At 27.6% G+C, this 17,565-nt stretch overlaps 1 protein-coding gene across 3 annotated transcripts in view; it reads left to right on the top strand.

The window, feature by feature from the left end:
* The window catches only part of Sec5 (exocyst complex component secretory 5), a 59,543-nt gene that overhangs the window by 27,876 nt on the left and 14,102 nt on the right, over window positions 1-17,565 (top strand). For all 3 annotated transcript variants that reach the window (XM_075356316.1, XM_075356315.1, XM_075356317.1), the window contains 6 exons: window positions 1,329-1,408; window positions 4,744-4,890; window positions 11,817-12,043; window positions 13,705-13,819; window positions 16,339-16,494; window positions 16,722-16,829. In XM_075356316.1, coding sequence (XP_075212431.1) covers window positions 1,329-1,408; window positions 4,744-4,890; window positions 11,817-12,043; window positions 13,705-13,819; window positions 16,339-16,494; window positions 16,722-16,829 — 833 coding nt within the window. The remainder of the gene's footprint in view (window positions 1-1,328; window positions 1,409-4,743; window positions 4,891-11,816; window positions 12,044-13,704; window positions 13,820-16,338; window positions 16,495-16,721; window positions 16,830-17,565) is intronic.

Genomic DNA, 17,565 nt, shown 5'->3' with positions numbered 1-17,565 from the left:
CATAATAATGTGTGTATATGATAATTTGAATAAAATAAAATGACAATGTTGTGACTTTTTATGCAGCCACAACAATCAAATCTTTTTATAACTCATTAATTGGGATATCAGAAAAATTGCTGAAAACTTAGATTTCAAAAACATGCATATTATGAAGTTCCTTAACAATATTGGACATTAGTGTAATCATGAAAATGTATAATTTGTTAGAATATTCATAAAATATTGATAAAAATTATTTCAGATATTAGTATAATTTTTTGAATAGGTAATTTAGAATAAGAAAAATTGCCAAACTGCTGTAGAGGAATAGTTTGAAATTAGTACTGAAAAAAAAGGAAATGAAAAATACGAATGAAAAGATAAAAATTAGAATAAAACTGATTTGCAAAATTTGATTAAACAAAATATCAGCTTTTTACATTCTTCTTTAAATTTGAACTTTTTGAAATTGGCACCAAATTAAAAACAAAAAACTATTACCAGATTTTTTTTACTTAAAATCTTGAATTAAAATCTGAACCTAGATGTAAGAAACTTGGATCTTGATGTAAATAAGGAAAGGAAAGCAGAGACATGGTATAAAAAGACTGCTTTGGAGGGTGAGCTGTGAATTAATACAGGGATTTGTTATCTTTGTCAAATTTAATTAATTTTTGTTGAATTTTCAAGAAAAAATAAATACATTGAATGGCAGAACAACTTCAAGCTGTATGTCATTACAATGTAAAACCCCATTGATGGCAACAATTAGTGACAAAATGTTCAAAGAATCATCAAAGTAGACAATGAAACATTTTATTTAAAAAATATCCCAATTAATTATTTGAAAATAAACTTGCTATACAAGGTCATAAGAAGAACATTCTTTACAAAGTGAAATAAGAATCATTGAAACTGATGCATTTGGTGAAGAGTAAGGCTTGAAAATACGCTATGTAAAAAAAAAAAACATTTGAAAAAACAATTGAAGAGCTCCTTTATTGGAGTCTGTTAATTAAAAACTTCAAACTCGGTAAATTAATTTTGATACACATCAAATTCCCTATTCTAGGTACACACCAATTAAAAAAGAATTCTTGTTTAATTAATACAATTGAAGTCTCCTGTACTCAATAACATGTTAGAGATTTTCTTCTTCCTTTTCAATCATACAAGAATAGTTTATTTACCTTTATGATAGATATGTTTCTGTACTTAATAATGATCATTATTTACTTTAATGTTGCTTTAAAACCAGACTTTTGGACTGTTTTTTTTTTTTTAACATTATACTTAATAGTAATAAATACATGATATTTTTATTTGTTTATTTTTGTTATTTGTAGGTAAAACACCAAAAAGTAGTTCACACTCAGCCCCTAAACATACTAGAACCCCAAGTGGAAATCAAGTTTTGGATATGCAGGTATAATTTTGGTTTGTACTTTCATTATTAAAATTATTTATTAAGATTTTATTTGTTACTATTTTATTATTTATTTTGTTGTCAGAATCTTTAAAAATGGTCCAATAATGTTGGTAATATTGATTGCGCATACAAACTACACTACATTTACCAACTCTTGCACAGACTAGAATTCAGTTTTATTAAATTTTATTTATTTTCATTAATACAAACTTTGAGAGCTATATTATTTTAATTTATTTATAATGCTATATTTAGTTTTCCCATAATCTATATGCAATGACAGTTTTCACATTGAATAATACATTTTTTAATTAGTTGAAAATTTTTCCTTTTGTGTGTAATGTTATTGGGAAAACCTTAGATTTAATTCTTGCCAATGAACCACATTATGTAGATGTATTAAAAGCTCAACCTCTTATTAAAGAGGATCTACAACATCCATCCAGCTCTCAGTATTTTGATTAAAGGTAACAATAAGTTTCAAAATTTTCCTTTGCTCAACAAGGTCCACCGTAACTAAGAAAGTGGATTTTGATAACATGTATAGGCTATTGAAACAGACTGATTGGAATACATTGAAAACATTTAGTGATATAAACTTAGCACTAGACTGGTTTTACAATGAAGTAGATGTATTCAGTATGACAGTATCTATCACAAATTACCACAGCTTATCTTGTACATTATGACAGAAAATTAATCAAAATGCTTAAGTTTAGGAATATTACATGAATCGTCATAGGTTTAGATAAAATTTTATGTGAATGAATATAAGCTATTAAGAAATAATGCTAAACAAAAAATTAAATTATTATATCATAATTATATTCATGTTGAGAATATGCTAAACCACAACATTAGGAGTTTTTGATCTTCATAAAAAATCAACGATCTAATTTTGATTTATGTGGGGATTATTTTAATGGAAATTGCTTATTTAGCACCAAATCAGAAATAATACAAGTCTTGGTGACTATTTTCAAAGTGTTAATGCAGATTCTGTGGCTAAATTTGACCTATATAATCAGTCAGGGAAATAAAAAGTTTTTGAAATTATCTCCAGTTATCAAAGAAGTTGACTATAAGAAAAATGAAACTGAAAAAATCAATAGGGCCTTATAGTATTCCACTTCATGTGATCAAAGATTGTAGCAACTTATTTGCATATCCATTGACTGCTCTGTTTAGTCTTGTGTTAAAACAAACACATTTCCAACATTATGGAAGGTGACAAAAATTTCTCCAATTTTCAAAACATCTGGGTAAAAAATGATATAAAAATTACAGATCTATAGCTATACTTTCTGTTCCATCTAAGGTCTACGAATATATTTTATACCAAAGACTATATTTTCATGTAAAATGACTTATTTTTAAAACAACATGGATTTTATGCAACAAACTGTGAAATACTTCAAACTTAATCAACTTCAACTGTATGTCAATGAATTTGGATAGATCAAGGCAGGTGGATGCTATTTACACAAATTCATGCTGTATTGCTAAAAAAAATACAAGCCATTGAAATCTGCGATAGTTTTATCTTATTACTTACATCTTATCTATGAAACAGACAACAATATGTTAATATTAAAAATTTAATTCTAGGAAATTTTATATTCACTCAGAGATATCTCAAGGGTCTAATTTAGATCCATTGCTTTTCATAATTTTTCTTAATGATATTTGCACCTGTACAGAAAGTTCTGCAGCTCTTCTCTTTGCTTATATGAAATTTTCAAATTGTGAATTCCTATGATGATGTGATTCTTCAAAATGATTTTAATAACGTTGCCACTGGTGTAAATAAAATCGATTAAACTTTAATGTAGAAAAATGTTAATATATGCAAATAACTTGCAAAAAAGAGATATTGCAGTTTAGTTACAATACTAATAAACGTAAAAATTTCTAAGGTGCAAGAAGTTAGGGACTTGGGAATTATATTTCCATCAGACATTAAATATGAATTGCACATAATATCAGTTTTTAGCTAAGCATTTAGAAATTTGGAATTTATTATTAGAAACGCTAATATTTTTAAGTCAAATCTGACAATTGCGCACTTGTATTACTCATTTGTTACATCTCATTTAGAAGGAAGTTCTATCATTTGAATGCTCCAAAAAAGAAGACATAGTTGACTAATTGAAAGTGTACAGATAATGTTGAAATACTTATATTGTAGAAAACATAATCTATCCTTTCATGATTCATCAAGTGAGTTTATTGGAGAAATTTCAAGTATCTTCTTTACAGTATAAAAGAAACCTCACAAGTCTAATATATTTACATAATTAATGGATTTACAGATAACTTCTGCGTATTAAGTAGGGTAGATTTATATGTCTGTGCTATTAAAATGTACTCTAGACAAATATATGTCTAGAGCTCATATATTACAGTTCATGAATTGACGATTATTATTTATGATGACAAACTTTAATGAAATTTGTATGGAAATAAACATTTTTTACTGCAATATTATTGAATTTTTAACACAATCTCTACATATTATACAACACAATATACAGAGCTGAATTCCAATGTATTATTTTACCTACTGTTCTATGGGTACAATTTTCTTATTTTCTTTTTTTTTGTTGGTTACTTTCTATTTTTTCTTGTATCATTGTTGTTTGAACAATGTATGTTCACTGATTATAAAAAATATTAATTCTAGTTAGTTTCTTACAAATTAGTTGTAATATTATATTATTATAATTGTATATGTATGCATAGGTGCACACAAGTGGATTTGTGCTTTAGTGTACCAATGAATAAATAAACTACTAATAACTAAAACTTTAGTGATTATGTATTATATATATATATATATATATATATATTACATATTGCTATTATGTAAGGTTTATGTATTATATTTTAAATAAATATATTACTATTTAAGTTGTATCCTAAGATTATTGTGAAAATAGTTTTCTATATTCTTTTGTTATTCTTACACATTTAATATATATGCACTACATAAATGCAAGTTGTATGTAAACATGTAATTGATTGTAATGTTCTCATGTGAATGATCTTTCCTTATTTACCACTGGTATGTACAAAAAAATTTGTTTTATGCTAAACAATTTTTTACATACAGAAATTCATGATTCACAGTCGAAAAACTTGCTTCCTAAATAAAAAAAAAGCAGACACTTCCAAAATATCTAGTCTGCAAGATTAAAATGCACTGAAGTTTCTATATTTATCATAATAATTGCATTGATTGTATGAATTGAGTATTTATGACATTAGATCTTTCTCAGATGCCATAACTGTAGTATTATTTATTCATTTTTAATGCATGTGTTCTATTTCAGGGTACTGTTCCACAACGTGTGCTTTGTGTTGAGGTGTTAACTGAAATAATCTCTTCTCATTTCCCCGATCTATGGAAATTGGGACAAGCATATTTTTCTGGAGAGTTACAGGTTCCTGTTGGATCTGGTCGTCAGCAGGAATTTAAGGTCTGATATAGTTAATGGTATATAAATTACACTTTTTTTTTTCCAATTAATCCTTATTGATATCAATCAGAAAAAGGATAATTTAATTGATTAGTATAGATTATTTTAGTTGAGAAATTTTTTATGTTTAATTCACAGCTACCGGCTATTTATATTAAACATAATACAACCAACTGGAACGATAAGCATGGTCAGATAGAACATTTCATACTACTAACAGCTAATTCATATTAATACATTGCGAGCTTACTTCCAAATTAAAAAAAAAGAAGAAAATTTAATTTGAAAAGCTCAAGTGAATCAATTTAAAATAAAAGCTCAATCACAAAACAATTCAAATTAAGGGGGGAACAACGAAAAAATGTACTAGGGCTATGTAGTCTGATCACATGTATATTATTAAAATTAAAAAAATAATTAACATTAACAATACGAAAAATAATTTTTTTTTAACATTAATTGAACATATTAAGCAAAATTATATGGAATCATATTTTGAAACATATATATGGAGTCATAGAAAACACATTTCCACACTACTCGTCTGTCATATTTAAAAAAATATATAAAATAAAGTAATTAACAATACAAGAAAATAATTTATTTTAACATTAGTTAAACATATTATTTATATCAGAATTATATGGAATCATATATTTTGAATCATATCATTTTTCTCTTCATATACATAAGGAAACTTTCCTGCACATATAAAAATAATGATGACCTCGCATCGAATACACCTATTTACCCAGTCTCACTGTCCTGTCTCATCAAACAAAGAACACATCACCACTTCCGTGCGAGCCAACTCAAAACACGTTTCCACTCCATGACTGCTAAATTCACACTAGCCCCGAAAACAAAAGAATGTCCGTCTGGCTTCCCCCACCAGACGCCCGTTCGTATTTATGCACGTACACACTTTTTTCTGAGAATGTATATGCTCTCACCAGCCCACGATGACATCACCGTCTGGCTATCCAGACCATGTCATACATAAAAAAACAAAGTTATGTAATACAATTTCTTATCAAACTAATTACGTTTATTTAATTATTAAAATAATATAATACTATCTTGCCTATTTTCTGTTTTTAATATCAGCTAAGCCAAATGAATATTAACTACTTTTGAAAATATTGAAACTTTTTTCTTTATGACATAATATATATTTTTCGTAACCAACAAAATTTAGAATGGTTACAACATTTCAACTAATAATTTTGGTTGTTGTACATTTTTATGGTATTTTGCATCTTTCAAATTCATTTACAGAATCATATTTTTTTTTAAATTCAGAATTGATTGTTGATGTTTGAAATGGATGAAAATTGTAGAATTTAAAAATTATTGTGTTTAATATAAATTAAATGAAAAATGATAGTACATTAGAAAGCGACTTAACTTTCATCCACTTTTAATAATTAAAGTGCAGATGTAAGTTTTTATATTTAACAATTTGCACCAGTATTTTATGCACAAATAATTTGAATAAAAGGTTATTTACTTTATTTAATACCAAATTACATCATGCTATTTAACACAGAGGATAGAATTGATAACTGTATGTATGCGATTTGATAAAAAAGTAACAAGAATTTTTATAATTCTCTCCAAAAGTACATGTGATCGAACTTGACATGGTTTTTTTTGTCTTGACTCCTCAGAAAACTAACATTGGGATGATTGAGCCTTTGTAATGTCATACCATACATCTATGTTCCGTCACCAGTTATGACATGTTTATGAAAGTCTGGGTCTCAGCAATGTCAGTAGCATTTATTCAGCATTAGTTACACGATGCTATTTTTATCAAAAAATTTATCATTTCACAACAAATTTGGCTGTAACCCTTTTCATGTACAAAACCATTTTACATTAGTAAAAATCACTTCACATAAGCTATATGAAATTCTTGTTTCTTTGGCATCTATCTAAGGGTTATTCAGTGGTTTCAAAAACCACTGGTCGAGCAAAAACTTTTAATCTTTTAAACATTTTCACCTATGATTATTGTGCTAGGACACCTAGCAATGTCTTCTCGGCCATCCTGAAAGCATTTGTACCACTCATTAATTCATGTTTGTGACATAGAATCATCACCAAAGGCCTTTGTTAACATTTTAGATGCTTTGCTACACTTAAATCTGTTTTTAAAGAAAAATTTCAGAGAAATTCTCTGATCCGACATTTCACCACAAAAAGTTGCCTAACAAAGTGTCTTTCTTTTTACATTGGCCAAACACAAACTAAGTGTTGCAGCTGGCTGAAAATTAACACAGGTCACAGACAGTACTACCAATGTAGAGGAAAAAGATCAGCTCAATTGATAAGATAATAATAGTTTGTATAATTAAAAAATTCTCGTTAATTTTTTATGAAATCTCATATATATGATTATTCATTATTAAAACTAAACTGATTGTTCAGTTTATTAAAAGTAAATTGGTTTGTTTATTACTTCCTTGAATGAAGTAAAGAAAGTATTGTAATCGCAAAAAATTTCGGTTTTCAGATTTCAACGGAAATATCTATTTTGACCATCCATGAATCCATTTTGACTAGTTTTTTTCGGCGTGACGTACATATGTATGTATGTATGTATCTCACAAAAATCAAAAATGATTAATTGTAGGTTGTTGAAATGTTGTATTTAGGACTGTTATAACATTTAGTTGTGGACCTCCCCTTTTGATTGCATTTGACTGGGCCAAAAATGTGTATACAGTCAACCTTTAAATAAAGTAGGGTTTCAATTTTGAAACATTTGGATTTTGGAATTTTTCTTAACTGCAGTAATAAGTCCTTGTTGAGAGTTTTTCAAGAATACATCATAAGTGGTACTTGGTTCCAGAGTTATAACCAAATAAAATTCTAATTAATGAAACATATGGATCTTACAAGGGGAAGGCACATCGTTTCAAATCTGACTTCATATACAAATATTTTTTTAAAGCTTTTTTTTAATTTAAATATATTGTTTTCTAATAATTATTAAACCACCAATTATAAAAAAAATTTCACAAGAAATAATAATTCACTAATAACAATACAAAAAAAATATGAAAAAAATCAGAAGTTAGTGAAATAAAATTTTATGTACTTTTCATTTTAATTCAAACATTTTTACAGTCAGAGGTTAATAATTATTAATAAATCAATATATTTAAATTTAAAAAAAATATATGTATATGAAGTCAGATTCAAACCGATGTGTGCATGGTTATGTATCCAACATGTTCTCATTTACACCAGTTATCTACTTGAGTGACATGAAACAGAATTAATATATAAACTAATATAAAATGCTAAGGGAATTTTTAAGGCCATTTTTCTGTAGTATAATTAAATATTGCATGTTAGTATTTTGTGATGAAGACACGTAAACAGTGTATTATTCATTCACACAATATGTTTCAAATCGGTGTCCCGAAGCCCATGATAGTAATATGGATCTTAGGTGCCGCACACTGATTTAACTTTTTATAGAAAAAGGTCAGTATAGTTATTTTCTTTCAGAATTAGAAATAATTTGTTTACGAAAAACAATTTTTTTTTTTAAACATTAAGTATGATCTTAGTATATTAGAATAATTTTATTTACAAAGCCTACCTTGTTTTACCTTTTACACATTCTCAAAAACGATTAGCTGTAGGATACTGAAATTTTGTATTTAGGACTGTTGTAACATCAGTTGAGCACCACCCTTTTTGATTGCAATCGACTGGGCACTAATCGACTTACATTTATTTAAACAGTAATAAAGGTTCTTTTACTCCCCTAATATTTCAGGTAAGATTGGTGAATTAATAATTATATAAATATTTGATGTTAATAAAAACTAATATTTTAGCAATTGTGTATCTGTTTACTTTATTAAAGAATTGGAGGATTGTATCCCACTTTCAAATAAAATAAGTTTAAATGATGTGCAGTAAAAACTGTATATATGTAATTTAATACAAGGAAGTCTGATGGTGTCTACAGCAGATTTTTTAATTCAGATAAACAGGCATGAACTCAGTGAATACAAAGTGATGTAAAATTCATAATAAAAGTTAATAACAGAATTACCATTCTAGCTAACTTGAGTTTTCATTATATAGTAAAGATAGCTGAGAAATAGGTAAGCTGTGAAAATCGATTGAAAATTATGCCTAAGCAACCTAGATAGTACATGAAAGTCAAAAAGTTGCAATAAATTAGGACAGTCAAAATAACTATTCAAAATTTTATTGGCAAATGATAAATGTATCCTCATCATGGATGATTCATTCTTGGTATTTGTAACAGAATTGAAATATTAGTAAAGTTTTGGTCAGTAAAGTGCATAGGATCACCGATTTTATAGGCAGTATTTCTAATAAAAATTCTAGTGGTATTTCTGTTAATTGCACGTCAGTAAAAGGTTGCCAAACAACATAGTCATAAGTTAGTATTGGATGTATAAAAGTGGCCCCTGGCCACTTCACAGACAGCATTTCAGCATTTGTCTTATCATGTTATAATGTAGGGAGAACCTTTGTTCACCCATATCTTAACAGAGTTGAGGAGAATGTTTGGTCGAGACCTCATTAGGTAGGTGTAACTTTATTCTCCGAGTATTTTAAGCCATTGCCCATCCTAGTAGATCAATTAGGACTTGAGTTATTGTAATTTTTGTGTTTTGAGCATTTTTCTAAGCGTTATATAATATTGGAAGGATAATATAAAGTTCTGTAAGAGTTAATATTTATAAAATGTTTAGAGAATCTTAATAAAATTTACTATTTTTAGTAACTTAGATTCAGTAAAACTAATGTGTTCATTGAAGCATAACTTATTTTCAAATATATGCCTAAGTTTTTAATAAAATATACCTTTTGTATTGCTGTTATCGTTTAGTAAATAATTATTATCATTTTCAAACCTACCAAATTGAATATGAAAATATATTTTAAGTAACACCATTTAAATCACATCATTTTTGCATTGAGTTCAAATCAATTTGAAGCAATTGAATATCAACCAGATTTATAATAAACTTAAACAATATCATTTCATCAGCAAATAATAAAAAAATTGAGTAGTATATAATAAGCCAATGCCATTTATAAATAATAGGAAAACTGAAGGACCTAAATGAATGGCTTGCCCTACTCCAGATGTAACATAAATAGGCTTAGAGATAAATTTATCAATTTTAACTTACTGAACACTGTAAGAAATGAATGCAATCAAGATAACAATTTACAATTAAATACATACATAGCAAGTTTTCTAATAAGTAATTTGATATTTACTACATCAAATGCCACAAAAATCAATATAAATTGGATCAAGGTAATAACCATTATTTAGTGCATCACTGGTATGTACCATATATACACACAAGTTTTTTGTTCAGATTTACCTTCCAAAAAACTACGTTGTTCAGGAATTATAAATTTCTTTAAGCAAGAAGTAATTTTCATACAAACTAACTTATCTAAGAGTTTGGCAAAAACATTGCATTTGCTGATAGGGCGATAATTAATAATAGTGAACTGTCATCATTTTTAAACAATAGGCTGCTTATGTAGAAAATTTTCCACACACTAAGAAAAACACCAGTATTTAAAGAACAATTGAAAAGCTTAGTTAAAAACAGTACAAAAAAGGCAGAGCATTTCTTAACTAAAAGAGGATGAATATTATCTGGACCCATTGATGAATCTTCATTAAGTTGGCAAACAGTATTTTCATCATCATTCTCAGTTAAAATAATGTTACTAAAGTAATCATTACAGTTAAATGTAAACTTGAGTCGAGAAAAAAATCATCAGTATAGACAGTCCCAAATTTTTTAGCAGAAAGTTTTATAATATCAGTGAGTGCCCTTTCCAATATACTCATTTTCGAAATGCATATGAATTGGATACGATTTATCATTGTCATTTTTAATAGCAAATTTAAACAAATTTTTGCAATCATTTAATAACGATTCCTCAAATTTGACAGTATAATTTAATAAATCTCAATGAGTAAGAGTATTATAGTTGCTGCCAAGTAATGGCAAGCTTGGAGTGGTGACGATTACTACCTAACGCATCATGCATCATGTTCATGTTACTAAGAGATGGTGTGCCAGTGTTTCAGAGAACAGTACTATAGCAGTGATGTGCAGACTGATCATCCAAACTCGCTGTTACCTGGCAGCTGCTGTATTTATACTTTCTTCTTTTGTAAATAATTCTTAATAAATAGATCTATATTATTTATGAAGCTTATGGAAGATGGAAGTTTTTTGTTATAATAATTGCAATAAGTAGTTCATTAGAGAACCACTTTGGACAATTACTTTTTTTATAACTACTTTTGGTACTTGACTGTTGACATTGTTATCAACACATAGTTGCAATCCCTTAGCAAAACTTTTGATATCATGATCATAATCCATATTATTCAGAATCGAACTCTTATTTAGTAAATACTGAATTGTTCCAAAATTTGTATTTATTCTAGTATGTATTTTATCAGATATAAGATTAGAATTCAAAATCTTATGTAACATTATTGATAGAGGTAAATGATATTATCACAATCATTATTAACAATTTCATCATTATAATTTCATCATAAGCATTATTAACACTAATTAAGACTATTAACACTAATGTCAGTAAGATTAGAAAAAACTAAATTAGGAGTATTAACAGAGTTTAACAAATTATTTGATTTTTAAAAGATTATAATTTGTACAAAAATGTCTAAGGTGAATCGCTAGCAGCATTTTGAACGTATAAATCTGGATGATAACTTTCAATGTAAGACACATTTTAGTGTCTCATGTAGAACCTGGCACTTAAAGTCACCGAATAATAATAATAATATAGTTTATTTTATTTAATGATAATTAGTACTTTGTATAAGTTTATTCTTATCTGTTCATTCTCTTTTTCAGAATATTGTTTTAAATATGATTGGACTATTTTGCTCTTTATTAAGGGCTGCAGTTCTACCACACACTTCTGAGACAAAATCACAATGGCCATCACATACAGTTGATCAACTTCATGCTTGGCTTTCTCATTGTTTGCGATATGTTCGATCATCATATATCAGCCTAATCGCTCTTGATTTACCTGGAGAAGCTCTTGATATTGTTGGCAAACTTTTATTTGATTTACAGTATGTTTCTTTTGATAATACTCCTTTATATTTTATCTAGTTATTTTTGTAGGATTCTATGTAATGCTCATTTTTTTAATACTCAATCAGACTAACTTGCTTATCTCTGTTTGTATTAATTTTATATTGGCATAGTTGTGAACTGCATTTTTAATATGGATTGAAACTGCCTGTTTAGTGCAAGCTGAATTGTAGCAATATCTTTTATTTACAGTTAGCTTTACATTTTTAAATGACAAGACACTTTATTTACTAACAAGTAATAATCTTTTTAAAGAAAAATTTTAAAGAATAAAAAAAAGTATTGTGTCAAAATAAAAAATATATCTAATGGAAAGGGAGACTAATTATTAATGATGTTATGTAGACAAATAAGACTGCAACTTATGTTGTTGTAATATATAATATGCAATTGTTTATGAAGAGATATATTAAATATTACTTAACACATTTATTAGATGTTACATAATTCAGTAGAAATAGGCTTGACCAGTGATTTCCACTTTGTAGTTAAGTTCCTTACCTGTAATGATTTGTAGTTTTGTTATATACTATTACATAAGGCACATGAGAATATTTGATTTTCATGAATATTCATTTATAATTCAGCTAAGCTAAAGTCTGTGACAATTTGGCATAATCTTTTTTCAACTTTAATAAAATATAGAGTGAGCTAAATATATTATAGTCTCTTTATAAATTTGAATCTGTTTTGGATAGATTTGAAACATTATGGAGACACTTTATGGGTCAATTTCTATACCTTTTGGTGATAATGATAAGTTTTCATTTTTTTTTTATTGGAGGAGGGTGTTTTTTATTTTGAGCTGTAACTTAACTCAAAAGGCAGTGACATTTAAATATTCTTATTGGTAATTTAACATTTTCTTGTTAATATTATTTTAATTTTGTTACCTTAGAATTTCTCAATTTAGAGCTATGTATTTTTTTCACTCTGGCAACTGCATGCTGTCATCTAATTTCAGTTACTCTAATCCTCTTTTATGATAAAGAAATGAAGTTTTTACTATACAAAAAATATTAACCTAACTGAAAGTTTAACCAGAACCTTGTGGTTTAAAGGTAGAGATGATTCATTCCATTATAGAATCCACTGCTTGCAAAAAAGAAAAACAATCAACATGACCGTAATAATATAACAACTTTTCCAAGTTTTTTGCTTGTAATGACCTACTGCAAATGATGTGCTTTTGTTTGTATCTCATAACCATATATTTTTGTCTTAAAAATTTCTATGAATGTTGAATATAACTTCTCTGGCAAGTTTGATTAAACTGTTGACTGAAGATGATAACATTAGTAGTTAATGTGAATCCCATTGCATATTGCCACAAACTGATGGAACCTGTTGTTTTATTTGAATACTTTTTATTTAAAATCCTTTCCTTGAGGAAGAGATTGTGCATAGATGGCTATGCCATCACAGATATCTATGCCATCAAGAAAAACATAATGTTTTCTGTGATGTGTTACCTTAGGTTAGCAGTTATGAGTGATTTTTTTAGCTTTTCCAACAATTTATTGAAACTTTTTTAAAACTTTTAATAAAAATTACAATTAATTTATTAATACAATTTCTTTTTAAAAAAAATTGTTTTGATTACTGCAACTAAATTGATTTACCATGCACTTGATTGTAGGTTGCACTGCATGAGTACATCTTTGTGGCAAGCTAGTGAACAGGTTGCTTTGCTGCATTCAAAAGAAACATGGCAGTTACAATTTGATCCTAATCATGGAGGCATTACAAACTTGGTAATTTTATTATCTATTTAAATTAAGAATATTTATATTTATCAGAAAATGTAGTAGTAAGTAATGTATTTAGGATGAAAATATTTATGTTAAGCTTTAGAAATTTTTATATTTTACTTAAGGTGCATATCGGAACTCAGTGATTGCCCTTAGATTCTTTATGTTAAAGAAAGTCACAGCTTTTTTTTAACATTATTATGTTACAAATACTGATATTAGTAAATACTAATATCAGTATTTGTAACAGGATAATGATAACAATATGTGTTTAAATATGCATAGCCTATGTATTAATGAATTAAATATAGTTTATTCCACTTAAAGTTATGATATAGTATTGTCAAATATTGGAACATTGAACTTTCATCCATATAAAATTTATACATTTTCATTTGAAAATACTACCCCACAAAAAAATGATTCACTATTCTTCTAAAATTTATTCTACAAAAATTAATAGATTTTGAAATGTTAGTGTTGTAATTATATAACTTTTTAGTAATTTTTTTTATGAATGACAATAATAAGACGAAAATGAGAACCATGAACTCTGATAAACTGTGATTTGTTGATAATGCAACTTATGTCCAAAGGAATGGTTCTTTCGTGATTTTTCACATATGTAGCATTAAAAAAAGCATGCTGTTTTGGACAAAATTTATAGTTTATAAATAAATTAGTTTATTAAAAAACAGACAAGAAAAGCTTCTCATTTAAACAAAGAGTGGAAAATTAGCAGGGATATTTTAAAAAAGTCTAATGTTTTTAAAAGTTTTATTTGAAAAAAATGTTATTTTTCCATTTTATTATTTTCTTAGATTCGTTTTCAAATGACCATTTTGCATTCGTGAATACCATCTTCATAATATTGTGTCAGGAAAATCAAAATTATAATTACACAAAAAATTAAGAATGGTTCTAAACTCTTGAGTAAATGCTTTTTTGATTTAAGGATACCATTTGGATTAAACTCTGTAGATCAGTCTCTATTGTATATTAATTCCACTAGTATTTCCTCAAATTATTTACTCCATTCTTTATTTTTTTATAATTATGATTTTTATTTTTCTGTAATTAATTATTTATTTTAATCATATTTAATAAAATTAATTATATTAAAATAATCTTATTTTGTTTTTAAATAATTTTTCTTTTTCAAAGATAGAAAAAGTATTTGTTAGCTAAGTAATTTGGCTCTTATTTACAAATTGATTGTATGTCAAAAACATCTGAAGTACTCAATGAATTGGTATGTTTAAACTTTCAATCACGAAAAAAATTGTTTTACCACTCCCACCTGGGGACATACTTAACTGTACTACAAATATTAATACATATTGTTATGCAATACTATTTATTTATGTAATACCAGATTACAGAATAACAGCACAGTAACATGATGTCAACAGTACTCTGCAGAGATGCCAAGGCATCTGTTTGCAGTCTAGCGTGTAAGTATAAATCTATCTCTAAATGTGTAGTCTTGAACATATTCAGTTTGACCACTCCTGCAACTGTGTGGTTAATTGAAACCCAACCACCAAAGAACACCAGTATCCACAGTCTAACATTCAGATTCAAATAAAAGCAATTAAAGTAAAGTAATCTGTGTTCTGATGTAGTTTATTGTTCAAAGCAAGTGTAGATTTTGGACATAAGTTCCTTTTTTGCTGTATCCTGAACTCCTTGCACTAGGAGGTTGTAACTTATCTAACATACTCAAAAAATGGAAGGTACAAATAAATTTAGAAAAACCAAGCAATAATCAGTTAACTAACTGTTGGTAACATCAACTGGTTATGTCAGCTGTTGGTAATACTAAGTATTAAACTGTTGTTATTATCACTAGTTTAACATTTGGATAATACCAACTGATAAACTGTAATTGAATCTGCTGTGAAGCAGTAAATTGCTTCACATTTAATGTCAATCGATTCCGGATAATTGGCCCACGGGTTAATTGAGGCAGCCCGGTTTTGTGGAACAATTCTTTAAAACATTTCACATTAAATTTTTGTGACTGCAGTATATTGTATCTTATGTATATATTGGTAGAACTTGCATGTAGAATGTGTGTGTGTTATGTTTAATGCAGTACAGTATCATATAAGCTATAATTTACAAATTCGTTTAATTGAACCAAAATGTTCCAGTCCTGTTGTGTTCCAATAAATCAGAATTGACTGTATTATTTATTGAATACTTAACAAGAGTTATAAGAAACTTCATTTTCTGCTAAGATACATTTTTCTTGATAACCACTCTGTCAGCTTTAGTAAAGTTATTCATTAAAGATTCAATATAGTAATAAACTATTATGGTAGAGTAAATAATTCTTAATTATAAATAAAACTTTCTATTTTTTTACTGCTCAGTTCAAAGTAGACTCAGTGATTTATATATAACTCATCAATTCATATTTTTAACAAAATTCATTCTGTTTATTAATATGCAATTTTGTTAATTTTTTTTGTAAGGTACTTTAGTAAAATGTTATGTATTTAATATATCTTTTACAGCCTAATATGTTTGAAGAGATCTTTTCAGAGGCAGTTACACTAGTTAAAGAGATAGTATTACAATCTGGTATAAGGGAATCGCAGTTACTAGAAAATGATAATGCTAAGAAGGAATTATCTTCCAAAGTGCAAAATTTGCTTATCAGTTTTGTTCAGGTAATGTTCTAATTTCACTTAAGCTTGTTTTACAGTGTAGATATTTTTGTAGTAATTAATAGTTGTCTAATGTTTAATATTCTTTGAGTAAGCTAAATATTTTAGCATATAATTTTACACCATAGAGATTTATTTTTGCTACTTTTCTCTATTTATTTAACCTTTTGTGAGTTCATGTTGTGACATGTGGGCATTTATTTCAATTTTTATTTTGTTTTTGTGTGTAGACTTTGGAAAAATTAATAAATAATGATGATGGTGACCATTCATCAGCTGTATCCCAATTAATTGGATCCCCAGCACATTTTAGAGACCATAGTCGTCACTCAGGATTGGTGAGTTACTTGGCATTGTTTAGTTTTAAATAGTTACTTTTATTGTATTTTGTTTTATTTTTAATTTAAATTACATTTTGCTGTAATTTAATTATAGTGAGGGATTTTATATTCACACTATCTTCTGTTAAGTGTTCCTACAAATGGTTTTATATATATATATAAAAGTAACAACACTAATGCTGCTACAGAAGAACTGCGCATGCGCCAAATTCGTATGACCAACAGCTGTGTAGCGTGAAGCATGAAGCCTTCTCTTTCAGTTCTTGCCACTCCAGTTTCTGTAGACACATTAGTCTGGCTGTGGCCTTCGTTTGGATAACATCTGTTTTTTTTTGGTTTGCTGAAAAAATGTTCAGTGTTTTATTAGAGCAAAGAATTGTCATGAAGTTTCATATGAATCTTGGAAAAACCGCTACTGAAACTTATCTTTTATTAAAAAAAGGTGTATGGTAATGAACGTATGTCACGTACACAGGTTTTTGAATGGTTTAAACATTTCCTAGATAGCCAAGAAGATGTTGAAGATGATGTTCGCCCAGGTTGCCCTTCCACGTGAAAAACAGATTCACTGAAGTCGCTGAGTTCCTGAAGGTCAAACTATTAATCATCATTACTACCTTGAAGTCCTTGCTCAACTCCATGAAAAAATAAGAAAACCGACCTGAATTGTGGAAGAAAAAGTTGTGGGTTCTTCATCAGACAACACACCGGCTCACACTGCATTGTCTGTCAA

The sequence above is a fragment of the Lycorma delicatula genome, chromosome 2 (genome assembly GCF_047948215.1).
Source record: "Lycorma delicatula isolate Av1 chromosome 2, ASM4794821v1, whole genome shotgun sequence".
NCBI classification, from domain to species: domain Eukaryota; kingdom Metazoa; phylum Arthropoda; class Insecta; order Hemiptera; family Fulgoridae; genus Lycorma; species Lycorma delicatula.
Note: the sequence above shows the minus strand (reverse complement) of the source record. Positions and strands in the feature narration are given on the sequence as shown.